Source organism: Arachis duranensis, chromosome 9 (assembly GCF_000817695.3).
Source record: "Arachis duranensis cultivar V14167 chromosome 9, aradu.V14167.gnm2.J7QH, whole genome shotgun sequence".
NCBI classification, from domain to species: Eukaryota; Viridiplantae; Streptophyta; class Magnoliopsida; order Fabales; family Fabaceae; genus Arachis; species Arachis duranensis.
The window spans coordinates 104,127,882-104,140,902 of NC_029780.3; the positions used below are offsets into that span (position 1 = coordinate 104,127,882).

Below are 13,021 nucleotides of genomic sequence, written 5' to 3' on the forward strand. Positions count from 1 at the left end.
AAATATATAAGACGGGATAGTAGTACAATTTTTTAATTAAAATTTTCAATTCTTTAAAATTTTTTTTTCTCCTACAAAAGGGAAGTGTCATTCTCGTTTGAACATTTTCCAAAGATTTCATTTTCATTTTTTCACAATTATTACTACTTTTTCTTATTTTATTCTCTCTCTATTATTCTCTCTCTCTTCGCTTAAAACCCTAATTCCCCTTTCTCTCTCCCTTCTCCCTTCTCTCTTTCTTTGCGTCCTTGGAGCTTCGAACGAACAACAGACTCTCCCTCTTCTACTCTCTCTCTCTCTCTGATGGCGACAGAAGAAGAGAAGGAGAACAACAAGAAGAACCCTTACGGAGAAGGGTTGGGAACAGGAGGGAAGTTCCGAAAACGCCCCTTCCGAAGGACCCAAACGACGCCGTATGATCGTCCTGCCAACTCCCTCAGAAACCCTACAGCCGCCGCTCAAAGAAATAATGAAGGATGGTTCTACAAGCTTATCCGCGATCCCGCACAACGCTTCATCTTTCAAAGCGCCAACTCTTTCTTCTCCTCTATCTTCCGCAAACGCCTTCCCCCACCTCCTCCTCCTCCTCCTCCCCCTACCAATCCTCCTTCTCACCCTTCCTCCTCTAAAGGTTTGTTTTTTATTCTTTTTCCTCCTTATCTAAATAACTAATATTTTGTTTATTACTTTTAATTGAAGGGTTTCTCAATTCATTCGTTTCATTGCTTGTTTGTGAATTGGTTGCTCTGTTTTGTAATTTTTTAATTCCTTGCCTAAATTTTGTAAATTTGAGTGGTTATTCGTTTTTGAGTGTTTTTTCTTTTTGCTATGCTTTTTGGGGTTTTGTTATTTGACGAGGGGAACTTTTTATGCGAGCTTTGGTTGCTCGCATTGAATGTTTTAAATTAATAATTGATTGTTGTCGTTTCCGTGGTGGTGTCTTCAGTTCCTTAAAGCGCTTAAAGGCGGAGGGTAGGTTACTGATTGTTTTCATCATGCTCTTTTGAAGTAACCGAGTTATTCATTGTTGGTTTGAGCTTGGTTTGTTGATTTGCCTAGAAGGATAGAGCTTTAGTCTTCATCGTTTATGGAAATATTAAACATAGTTCGTTGAAAGTGAAAGAGAAATGGCAGACAATAGAATATCCCGTTTACTGCGATGAGTTGCCCCTTGCTATCTTGTTCTACTTAAATGTGAGAGAAAGTTTGTGCTTGCAGTCTCCAATCATGACTCTGCTGTCTGTATTGCTGATCATAAGGTCTCAAACCCTTGTCCATAAGATCTCCAGTCAAAGACTATTTCTTAGTGTTTGTCATTTTCTTCTAAAAATAGTGATAAATTGTTGCAAAACCGTGATATGGGTAATATTACAGAAAATTAGTATTCCATTCGAGTCTTTGTCCTGAAGTGTTTTTTCTACAACAAGTTTTCCCCAAATAAGTGTTTTGACCTCAAGTTTTTAACATTTCATTGGTGGAAGCTGGGGGATTCTGATGACTGTTTGAGCTGCATTGCACTTGAACTATTTTTTCGCTCTGGAAGCTAGGAATATAGCTCAATATGGATCTAAATCTGTTAACTTGTTTCAAATTTCCCATCCAATATTGCTCTTGTATGCCCCTGGCAGAACAGTTGCTTTATTTATTGCGAGTTTTCTGTGAATTTACCAAATATTTTGTTGGGTTGCTATCGTCTGAAGTGAAATAAATTAATAAAGTAAATCACTAACTTACAATTTACGGACCTTTTTTTTTTCATTTTCTTTTTAGACACAGAAACAGAACAGGTATTGCGGGATAATCATCAAGAAGCTCCATTTGTAAGTATGCATGCTTCTTATATGTTAATTAGTGGCATCTGAAGTTGATATTTTGTACCAAATTATAATAAATGAATAATAAATTTGTATCAGGTAAGTTATGCCTGGTGTATGGTTAATTTTGTAGTTGGCGCCATTTTTTAAATCCTCTCTCTGTAATATAAAAATAATTTTAAGAATAGTATTACTATGTACTCATTTGGTATTTCTTTATTTCAATAGCTAAATTTCAATCTGGATGTAAGGGGTTCCATGAAATGTTCATTGGTAGCTCGAGGGGTAGCTTGTTGCATAATCATTTTAAATTTACATTGGTTATTGTTCTTGGAGGTGAACTGTTTATTTCGCCCTGTACATCATTTTAATTATCATATTGAATTTAGTTTTCCTATATATTGTGTGGAAACAGGTTGGAAACAATTCATCTGGCAAGCAATATGTAGCACATCATGAAAGTGATGTTCAGATTATTTGTTCTGATGGAGAGAGTTTATCTGAACTTGAGAAACTATTAAGGCAGAAGACTTTCACCAGGTAAGTTTATTATTAGCATGTGAATGAGGAATTATTGTTTTCTTAGTAACTACCAGTTAGCTAGCTTGATTCGTATTTACCTCATGGTTTATGTGTTTGTATAATCAGTGATCTTATTTTAAAAAGCTTTATACATAACTTTTAGTTTTGAAAATCAATTTAATTAACTTCTTTTGAATTCTTCGTGCACTTTTGCATTCTGTTGATTTGCGCTTTTCGTATAATGGTTTTCTTTTACAGTTTTTTTTTTCCGTTCATAAGATACATCTGATTCTACCTTACATTTATTGGCTGATTTTGATTTTATCTTACATTTATTGTTTCTCTATATATTTTTGTATGTCCTGTGTAAATTGAAGTTAACATTTCAATCGGTCTAATTTCATTCTTCCTGTTGCCTATGTACGGTGTATTTTCTTTATTTGGCTTTTTTGTTTGATAAAATTTTACTGTTCCACAGATCTGAGGTTGACCGGTTGACAGCACTTATGCGGTCAAGAACTGAGGATGCACCTGATGCACCTACCCAAGAGGGTGAGGAGAGGAAAAAGGACATCGCCATGGAGCCAAGGTTGCCTTGCGAACCAAAGGAAGAGTATCCCAAAACACTTCCTCTAGATAATGTTGATAAGCATCTTGCTGTAACCCCATATGCCACTTCAAGTGTATGATTACTTGTCCTCATACTCTTTCCTTTGATGCCATCTAATTGTGATTTTGTTGATAAACTACAGGCTTATCAATTGTGCTCCCTCTCACATAGATTGCTATGTAATGTCACTAGGTTCCTATTGAGGATGTTGCTTCACCTGCAGAGCTTGCAAAGGCATACATGGGGAGTAGGCCTTCCAAGGTTTCTGCAGCTATGTTAGGTGTCCGAAGTACTGCTCGGAGGGATGATTTGACCTTCCCGAAAAGTGAAAATTTCTCTCTTAGTTCATCTGTTACATCAATTGTGCCGAGGAATACTAGACATGCTGCGGTTCATGAAAATGGTTTTGTGACCCCAAGATCTCGTGGCCGGTCTGCAATATATAGTATGGCTCGGACACCTTATTCCCGACCTTATGTAACGTCAACCCTCAAGGTTTACCTTTTTCTCAATGACACTTAAGATTATAATGTCACTTGGAGAAATTGTTATATCTGCTATATTTGTGTTCAGGGTGGTCGGCTTGCTGTTGATGGTGAGCCGTCATCATCTACTCAGTCTGCATTGGATCGAGGCATGCTTTCTGGATCCATACCCGGGGTAAAAGCACTATTGGTTTTATGCCCTTTTCTCTTGTGTTATGCATGTTACTAGAATTCATTTTGTTTTTATTTCCTGACTTTTGCAGGCATTAAAGCGTAGCAGTTTAACATTGGATAATGATATAGGATCTGTTGGTCCTATACGCAGAGTCCGTCAAAAGTCTAATCTTCTATATTCTAAAGGTAGCAGCTCTCTGTCTATTGCTAGGAGTGGAGCTGGCGGTGATTATTCTCAGCAACCATCATCCTCAAGTCAGAATCCTACTCTGATGGATGAGAACGTGAATGACAGTAAGCCTGGTACGAGCTTCCCCGCTTTACCCACAAAATCAAGTGAGATGGCATCAAAAATACTCCAGCAGCTTGATAAGTTGGTCTCCCCTAAAGAAAAATCATCTGAATCAAGGCTATCAACGGTGAATGACATATCACCAATGAAATTGTCCCCTTCTATGTTAAGAGGACAGGCGCTTCGTAGCATGGAAACTGTAGATTCATCAAAATTGCTGGAAAATATGCAAGATAATAAATTAGATGGAAAAGTTGGAAATCTGTTTCCTGGTGGCCAGAAGTTAACCTTGCAGAAAGACATAGTTGAAAATCGTCCGTTGAAGCTTAATGCTCCTTCTGATGTAGATGCCACAAACCCAAAGAACCAATTCATGTCTAGTGCAAAGTCTGTTGATTCTAGCATGATAAATTCCGTTTCTTTCCATCCACAGAAGAAGAGTGCATTCCATATGAGTGCGCAAGAGGTAAGAGAATCAGTATTACTTCCTATTTGGCTGTTTATATGGTACAGACTATGATATGAAGTGTTTTTATTATTTAGAGGTATAGGTTGAACTTGGATCATTGATTATTCAATATTCTTGTCATTCTTCACCCAGGATTTCTTGGACCTGGATGATGATGCATATCCTAATGGGGCTGTGTCATCTTTTCCTGCTGCTGAGAAAGAAACAAGTGGCTCAATCGCTACGGCAGAGAAAACTACCTCTCTGACAGGATCTAAAAATTTGGCAGTTGATGGTGAAGGTTATGTTGGGGCTGCTGCGACTAGGGTTGGTGAGAAGGTTGATATATCAACATCTATAACACCATCTATCCCTGGGGCAAATAATCCAGTTACAGTTGGAATTACAGAAGCTACAAAAATAAGTTTTGGTTCTGAGAAACCTGCTTCCCCAAATGGGTCTGTTGCTAATCCTGCCATGTTTAATTTTGCTAGTAATGTGGTTTCGTCCACTGCTACTGGTGCTCCAGCAGACAATCTAACCAAATCAGCTCCCATATTTGGTTTGGAAAAGGTTCCGCAAGTGCCATTTAGTTCATCATCGCCTGGCGAAGGATTCAGTCCTGTGAAGTTTGGTGCATCTGACTCAATGGCAGGAAACTTTGTCAGGTTAGTATATGTAATTGGTTACATCCTTTTAGAGAGCCTCTACTGCAATTCTTCAATTTGTTTATATGTCTATGTCATTTTGTGTGGGGGTTTGTGAGAAATTATAGGATGTTTTTAGGGCACATGTCGAATGCTGCACATCTTATTCACTGAATGTCATTTCATCCTTAGTAGGTTGGAGAACCCCCTGCTAATAGAATTATTAGTTAATCATAATTTTCACTCTTAAAAGAATATAGAAAACTAGTGTTTTATGCATCCAACACATCCTACTAGATACTGTATGTCTGACTGTACTCCATTTCTAGGTTTTACTATATTGTTTCTGTTGGATGAATTAGATAAAAACTATCATAGCAAATTTACGGCTATGATTTGGTGAGGTAATATGTCTTAGGCACTTAATATGTTTCTGTTACATTTTGTTGGGGGAGAAAAAACCCAGCCTCTGAATGAGTGATCGCATTGGGTCTTGGGAGTATATCTTTCCTTCATTTTATTGTCCTTTTTTAAATTTTGGTCTATGGTACTGTCTGATTTCTGTAATATGTCATAGCGAATGTAGATTGAACTGTTCTTTGGTATCACATCTTGTATTTTGAATGTGTTAAAATGACTCTGTGTAATCTTCCTCTTGATTGCAGTTCAACGACAGTTGCTGGTACAACTGATTCTAGGCCCAAAGTTCGTGAGTCTGAAAAAGGTGGTACTGAGACCAACAAGGATATGGGATTTTCTGTAAGGTCATCTGGACCTGCTGTTTCTCCTGTCACATCAACATCACCCACAAGTATATTTACTTTTGGCCAGAGTTCAACATCAAGTCAAAATAATGGGTCTATTGCTTTAAGCCCACCAATGTCTTCACCCTTTTCTTCTCTTGGATCAAATAATTTTGCCAGTCAAAATATATTCAGTAGCTCATCCCTTGCAGCAAGCAGCACCAGCACTAGCAATGCTTTTGCATCTGCTGGCTCCATAATGACAACCAGTGCTGCTGCCATGACTGCATCAAACAATTGCAGTTCTTCCACCCCGTTGGTGTCATCTTCGACTTCAAGTTCAACTGCTTCCATTTTCAAATTTGGATCCACTCCTTCCCTTTCAACAGGTTTTCCTGTATCGTCTTCTGGCACAGAACCTCTGGAAACTAAGAGTATTAAGGATGGAGGAGTTGGTAATCTTAGCAGTTCTGCCTTTTCTAGCTCATCTGCTGCTGTTGGAAGCACTGGTAGTGGCATTTTTGGGGTCAGCTCTTCGTCAAATAGTCAGTCTCAGGGTTCTGTTCTAGGTGCTACTGTTAGCAGTGGTTCGATTCTTGGTGCTCAGGTGTCTCCTGATAATAGTCAGTTTGCGGCTTCTACACAGAGCCAACCTCTTTCATTTGGTTCATCTGCATCAACTCCGTCCTTTGGGTTGGCTGGGAGTACAACCTCTTCAGGGAGTTCTTTGTTTACTTCATCGAGTGCTGGCACCACAAGTACTGGTTTTACTTCTGGGAGTTTGTTTGGTTCATCTGGATCGTCTCCATCCTTTGGGTTAACTGGGAGTGCAGGCTCTTCAGGTAGTTCTTTGTTCACCTCATCCGCTACTGCCACAGGTACAGCTTTTCCTTCTGTGGGTTCATTTGGTTCATCTGCAGCAATCCCATCCTTTGGGTTGACTGAGAGTACAGCCTCCTCGGGAAGTTCTTTTTTTACTTCCTCCAGTGCAGCCACAAATTCATCCTTTTCTTCCGGGGGTTCATTGTTTTCTTCCTCAAGTCCTGCCACAAATATTTTCAATTCTGGTTCGACTTTTGGACTTGGTGCCTCGGCTTCATCCTCAGCAGCCAACTCTAATAGCTCCAATGGTGGTACAAGCACTGGTTTGTTTGGTTCTTCTACATGGCAGCCCAACAACTCGCCATTTGGTTCCACATTTAGTTCATCATCTTCGACCGGCTTCTCCTTTGGAGCATCTGCCATTTCTACTGCTTCTAGCAGTTCACCCTTTGGAGCATCCACTGGTTCTGTTATGTCTACCAGTTCACCTTCGATGTTTTTATCAACCAACAATGCATCAACTCCTCAATTCTCATTCACTTCAGCTGCAGCCTCTACCTCCAGTCAGAATGCCTTTGGAACTCCTAACCCCGTCTTCTCATTTGGTTCCACTCCTGTTAATAATAATGATCAGATGAGTATGGAGGACAGTATGGCTGAGGATACAGTTCAAGCAACTCCACCAGGGCCGGCAGCTCCTATATTCGGTCAGCAACCTCCACCAGCTCAGTCAAATTTTGTATTTGGAGCATCAACTCCATCAGGAGCCAGTCCTTTCCAGTTTGGTCAGAATACTGCTCCACAGAGCCCTTCTCCATTTCAGGCCTCTGGCAGTCAAGAGTTCAATGCAGGTGGGAGTTTCTCATTGGGCACGGGTGGCGGTGACAAGGCTGGTCGACGGATGGTGAGAGTTAAGAACAAGATGCGGAAGAAGTAAGACTACTTTGTTTATGAAGATGGTAACTTCTGCACTGCTGTGGTGCTGCAGACCTGCACCATACAACAAATAAACATGCTCCAAAGAGTGATTGCGGGATATTGCTGTTGGCTTTGCAATATGAAAGTGCTATTGAAAGCTAATCAAGATTTGCAGGCTTTTCAGAGTCTTCTTTCTCCCTTCCTTACTTCCTTATTCTTATAGAATGAAAGGCTAAGTTTTCCCAATTTTGTAACAGTATGATATGGTGAAACAATGTGCTGAACTGTAATGGTTTTAGGTCAGAGTTGATGTCTTGGTCAGTTATCATGTTCACAAAGATCCTTGTATTGTTCTTATTTGTAACATAATCAGAGTTAGGTATGGATTTATGTCTTTGCTGGTTGTAACTTTGCAGTTCCAAGTGAGCAACCTGTGAAATGATTATAACCGCTAGGCGTTCTGGTCTTTGTTTTGCCATTTATTTTGCGAGAATGCACGGTTCTCTTCTTGATTTTGGGTCCACAATTGAGTTTCGTTATCATTTTTTCCTATTAAGCTAAATTAAATCCTCATGAAAAAGGGATTTAGCAAATATTTGAATGCTAAATTCGTTTAACTTTGTTATATGTAGGTCATGGCAAAATAGATCTAGTAATATTTAACTTGTTATATGTAGGTCATGAATTAGTTTCTATCATTGATTATATATTCTTTGTAGGGTTGTTCCGATTTTTTATTTAATGACAACGTAATATATAGTAAATTATGATTTGAGAAGCACATTTGTGAACTATTCTGGACATGATTTATTATTTTGATTATTACCAAATGAAAATTTTCTTGTAGCCAACACAATTTGTTTTTCCTTCCTAGTGATATGGTGTGCTGTTATTGTAAACACGACCCGGGGGTAAGGGAACCCTTGCCTCGCTTCCTTGACTTCTCCCACTTGATAATGACATGGTTCGTTCTCTATCATGTTTATTATACTTGATAGCACCATGGAACATACTATTTGCTTCTGCAGTGAATGTTGAAGGACTTGTAAAGCCATGGTCATCTGGCACCGGCACCTTCATATGGGGTGAGTAGTTTCTTTTACTTTCTTGATACTGATTTAATCGCGCCTGAAGTTCCTTACGAAGAAACTCTTCTCGTCGAGTTGCTTGTAGATTTCTTAGTGCAGACAACTTCTCATGGTACTCTTTGTTTATCTCAAGTATTCTCTGCCACAACATGCATCAAATTTAAGATAGGCAAAGAATCTTATCAACAAGCATAAGCATATAACGTTTATTTGTTTTCATGATATCTTTGTTTTTATTGGGGAGATTGTTTTAAAATAGAAAATTATCAAAGTTAATACTCTAACCCCAAAGAAAGATTAATATTATGGACTACTCTAATAAACACTCTTCCTTTCTTTGTTTTCTCTAATATAACACTATCTATTAAATACCAACCTCGGTATGCCTCGCAAATTCTGCGTCCTCTGCATCACTCCGTTCTCTGGCTAGTTTTGTGATTTCATCTATAAATCTTTGTTCAAGGCCCTCATAAGTTGGTGGTGGCGGGGTGCCCTCTTCGTATCCAATTTCCATGTCTTGTTCATGACTTTGGTCGAGTTGTTGTGCGGCTTGATTCAGTTGGCTAAACTTGGCATCAACTGTCTCATCCTGTATGTAGGACCTTACCTCAATGTCCCCTTGAACTGCATCATATAATTTGCAATGTATAACACAATTCTGCTACTATACATTAAAACATAAATAGTAGCTAAGTTAGATCAATTCTGGTGCAATATTTGTAAGCAAATTCTTTCAATCCAATAGAAAAGTTAAACAGTCCTATAAATAACTACTGATTTTTATTTTTTGAATCTCGAGTACACTCGATTGCAAGTACACAGTAACACAGCCATCTCCATACCCAAACCTAGTAGGTTAGACCAATGAATCTGCACACAGCTCATGACATCATAGAGTAAGGTGTTACTATCCAAAGAAACTTCCTATTTTGCTGCACACAGTGCATTCCTTCAAATTTTTTACATCCAAAATCGATCCTACATCAGCTACCCCTTAGCAGATATTTTAAGATTCAACTAGTTCAGTTAAATACATAACGGTACAGATAAAAATTACATAGCTCACAAGGATGTACTTAAACAGCATTAGTTGATAATACATGCTCTCAATCATTCAGATACCATACTTACCTTCGCCATATGGAGGAACTGGCAAGCCATATACGCTTGATCTATATTTATTGCTCGGCAAATAAACCTCTACACTTGAAGTTTTATTCTCAGTAGAAAACAACTTTGGCTGTCCTGTAAGATAGTTTCTTACAGAGTTCTGCATTCCGAGTTTTGAATTCGAAGGAAGTTTACAGAATGGACTGAGAATCAACAGAACTTGCTTGTAGTTTTATTCCTAGTTTTATTCCTTCTTCGCCACTAAGCTTGATTGCTTGAACCCAGAAACCTAAATCTGAAATAACAACAATCAAATGTGAGAAATATCAAAACAAGAATGAAGTTTCAAAGCCATCAATGAGAGATGGCCCCAGGAATGAATTGTTCCGGAATCTCTCTACAAATCCCTATGATCCACAAGATTTACATTCACCAGAACAGTTCTGAATTAGAATAATTCTCTTTGATGCATACATCTTATCCTAACATTATCTACTCATTTAATGCAACATATTATCTCAATAAAAAAATGAACTTTATCCTATCACAGTTTCAGGTTTCATTTCCTAATTCTCAAACTAGGAAATACAATTTCCCTATCACAGTAAAAAATTGAACTTTTATCATAAAATGTGGGTGCCCTAAAAAATTAACACGAGGCTAAAATGTTTCTTGTTTTTCTTTCTCATCTTCAAGTATTTAACTAACCAAATTAAGCTTAAGGAATAATTGCTCAATTAACATGGATCAAATTCAAATAGCAGAGTCCCAAAAGCAGTTTTTGATCACACAAATTAAACCAATTAAAATAAGGAAAGAAAAAAAAATTAAAAAAATAAAGTGAGAAAAGCATGCCTGAGTGGGTCGTAGCGTTTCTCTTAATCTTCGAATTTTCAATGTTTGTGCGAAGAAAAAACGTGAGGAGTGTGAATTATGAAACGAAACTAGACAGAGAAAAATATAGAGCTACAAGGACCAGGGTTTTATCATTTATCGCTGGTTTATATTGTATGAATATTATTGGTTTGAATATTCTTGTGCAGTGTGTTTTCAAAAAAAGAAAAAGAAAAAACCTCATTACAAATATCCAATTTATGTTATTAATACTATATTAAAATTAATCCCATAGAATAAAATAAATAAATAATAGTTGTATTAGCGAATTAGTTCACTTTTATTTATTAAATATATATTAATAAATAATAATAAATACAAAATTATATTATTATATTATATTTAATATTTAATGAATAATATATAATTATACTAATTTAAGAACATATCTTCATTATAATTATATCAAATCAATATTTAATGCACTATTAAACTGCCTATCAATTATAATACGTAATTACTGTACATAATAAAAAATTGCCTTAATAATAAGTAATTTACATATTTATTTTTGTTTTACTAAGGTCTATAAATAGTATTTTTCTGTGGTATATGAATCTAAATTTGAGAGTCAACTCATAATTTTATATTTAGTATTTTTTTTACTACTTCATAAAATAAGAATGTATTCTTCGTTTTTGTTGATCCTTTTAAGGTACAATTTATAATTTTTTATAATATTTTTCATATACTCATTCTATTATATTATTTTTTTAATAATTTATTAATTGTTGTTACTCTAAGTTATTCTTATCGTCTAATGTTCCAGTTCGATTGTCTTTTACCACAATCGTTTACAATGTATCACATCCATGAAATACTTCATCGAGTTGTCTTCACTGATTCAGGTTCCAACTATATGGATGTAAACGTTCAAAGAAGGGGCAATAATCTCTACTTTACCGAAAGATGGTTGGATCTACTCACCTATTATGACCAACCTAATGGAATGTGGTTAAAGTTAGCTTTCTTGGGAGGAGCTCGATTTTTGATCGAGGAATTGCATCCACGGAATTTTATAGGGCAAGTTCAAGTTTCATCCCTTCCATACTTTTTACGTCTGCCCGAAAATCTTCAGAATGGAGCACATAATGAGATTGAATTCTCTCAGTTTAAGTTTAGTTTTGCTAAATTCGTGACTTACTCGGATATGCAATTTCAACGATTGTTAATATATTTAAATTTTCTTATTTTAAGTTATTCATTATTAGAATCATTTTATAACATATTGTGATTTTTTTCAGAAATTACCGATTTTCTTTTGCATGCATGCAATGCCATTGAGAGAAATAAGGGTTAGTTTGGTTTCTCGGTGTGGCAATTATATACCTTGCCGCATTAATGGATAGCAGATGATGAAGCTTATTTAATAAGAGAATGGTTTGAATTTGCACGAATTCTAAATGTTGATATTTACGATGTTATTTCAGTTGGTTACCGTTACGAGAATGACTCTATATTATACCTGACTACGAACTAGAATAGATTCAATATTGTTTAAGTAATTTGGTTTTAATATTAGTATTTGATTAAATTATAATTAGAAAATTTTAAATTATTACCTCAATTTATATATTATGAGTATTTTTCGTGGATGTACTATTTTTAAATAATTTAATAATTAATAAAATAAAGTGGTGCCAGATATATTATTTAAGTTTATTTTTATCTTTTATTTCTTTATTTGTATTTTCATTATATTTGACAAAAAATCTCTGCCTAAACATGTAGTTTTTGTTGACCTAAACACAATTTAGTTGCCAATAAAAACCGATTTTATCTATAAAAAATAATGAAACATGTATCTTTGATATTATATTAATATAGTAAGTAGACATTATGATATAATAATATCTTTAATTGTATTATAATTAGCTCATAAATAATGTATGATTATATTATTTTAGAAAACTTTTTTCATTATAATTATATCAAATCAATATTTAATTATAATAAAATATGTTAATTATAATTAAATCATAAAATTATAATAATTACGATAGTTATGTTATATATTTTAATCATTTATGTAAGTAAATAAACTAGAAAACAATCAAATCAAATCATGATGGTAAATAAATAATATAAAATAATATTATATATTTAATTACATTATAATTAGCTCATAAATAATGTATGATTATATTATTTTAGAAAACTTTTTTCATTATAATTATATCAAATCAATATTTAATTATGATAAAATATGTTAATTATAATTATATCATAAAATTATAATAATTACGATAGTTATGTTATATATTTTAATCATTTATGTAAGTAAATAAACTAGAAAATAATCAAATCAAATCATGACGGTAAATAAATAATATAGAATAATATTATACATTTAATTGCATTATAATTAGCTCATAAATAATGTATGACTATATTATTTTAGAAAAATATTTTTATTATAATTATATCAAATCAATATTTAATATATTATTAAAT

General features: G+C 35.1%; 3 protein-coding genes across 3 annotated transcripts in view; 1 reads left to right on the forward strand and 2 right to left on the reverse strand.

Moving 5' to 3' along the window:
• The first annotated feature begins 107 nt into the window (after nt 1-107).
• On the forward strand, nt 108-7,987 carry LOC107466514 (nuclear pore complex protein NUP1). Its single transcript, XM_016085480.3, has 9 exons — nt 108-631; nt 1,771-1,820; nt 2,230-2,354; nt 2,815-3,019; nt 3,139-3,441; nt 3,520-3,606; nt 3,695-4,363; nt 4,499-5,013; nt 5,658-7,987. Exons 1-9 carry the CDS (start codon nt 304-306, stop codon nt 7,492-7,494), a joined length of 4,119 nt encoding a protein of 1,372 aa, XP_015940966.1. The 5' UTR covers nt 108-303; the 3' UTR covers nt 7,495-7,987.
• Nucleotides 7,988-8,194: 207 nt separating this feature from the next.
• Nucleotides 8,195-10,680, reverse strand: LOC107466516 (uncharacterized). Its single transcript, XM_016085490.3, has 4 exons — nt 10,529-10,680; nt 9,695-9,968; nt 8,940-9,187; nt 8,195-8,702 (listed from the first exon to the last, which is right to left on the reverse strand). The coding sequence occupies exons 2-4, from the start codon at nt 9,837-9,839 to the stop codon at nt 8,346-8,348; spliced, it is 750 nt and encodes a 249-aa protein (XP_015940976.1). The 5' UTR covers nt 9,840-9,968; nt 10,529-10,680; the 3' UTR covers nt 8,195-8,345.
• LOC127739688 (probable LRR receptor-like serine/threonine-protein kinase At1g53440) overlaps nt 9,865-13,021 on the reverse strand; it is a 10,784-nt gene continuing 7,627 nt past the window's right edge. Inside the window, exon 7 of the mRNA XM_052254358.1 lies at nt 9,865-9,968. Within this exon, the coding sequence (XP_052110318.1) occupies nt 9,865-9,968 (104 nt within the window). The remainder of the gene's footprint in view (nt 9,969-13,021) is intronic.

Excerpts from the sequence above, each read along its gene's own strand:
- LOC107466514 (XM_016085480.3), top strand. The coding sequence starts at position 304 with ATGGCGACAGAAGAAGAGAAGGAGAACAACAAGAAGAACCCTTACGGA. Across the intron at positions 632-1,770 it reads TCACCCTTCCTCCTCTAAAG|ACACAGAAACAGAACAGGTA; the intron begins GTTTGTTTTTTA and ends TTTTCTTTTTAG. Across the intron at positions 3,020-3,138 it reads CCCCATATGCCACTTCAAGT|GTTCCTATTGAGGATGTTGC; the intron begins GTATGATTACTT and ends TAATGTCACTAG.
- LOC107466516 (XM_016085490.3), bottom strand. The coding sequence starts at position 9,839 with ATGCAGAACTCTGTAAGAAACTATCTTACAGGACAGCCAAAGTTGTTT. Across the intron at positions 9,188-9,694 it reads AGTTCCTCCATATGGCGAAG|TTCAAGGGGACATTGAGGTA; the intron begins GTAAGTATGGTA and ends TATATGATGCAG. Across the intron at positions 8,703-8,939 it reads AATTTGCGAGGCATACCGAG|AGAATACTTGAGATAAACAA; the intron begins GTTGGTATTTAA and ends ATGTTGTGGCAG.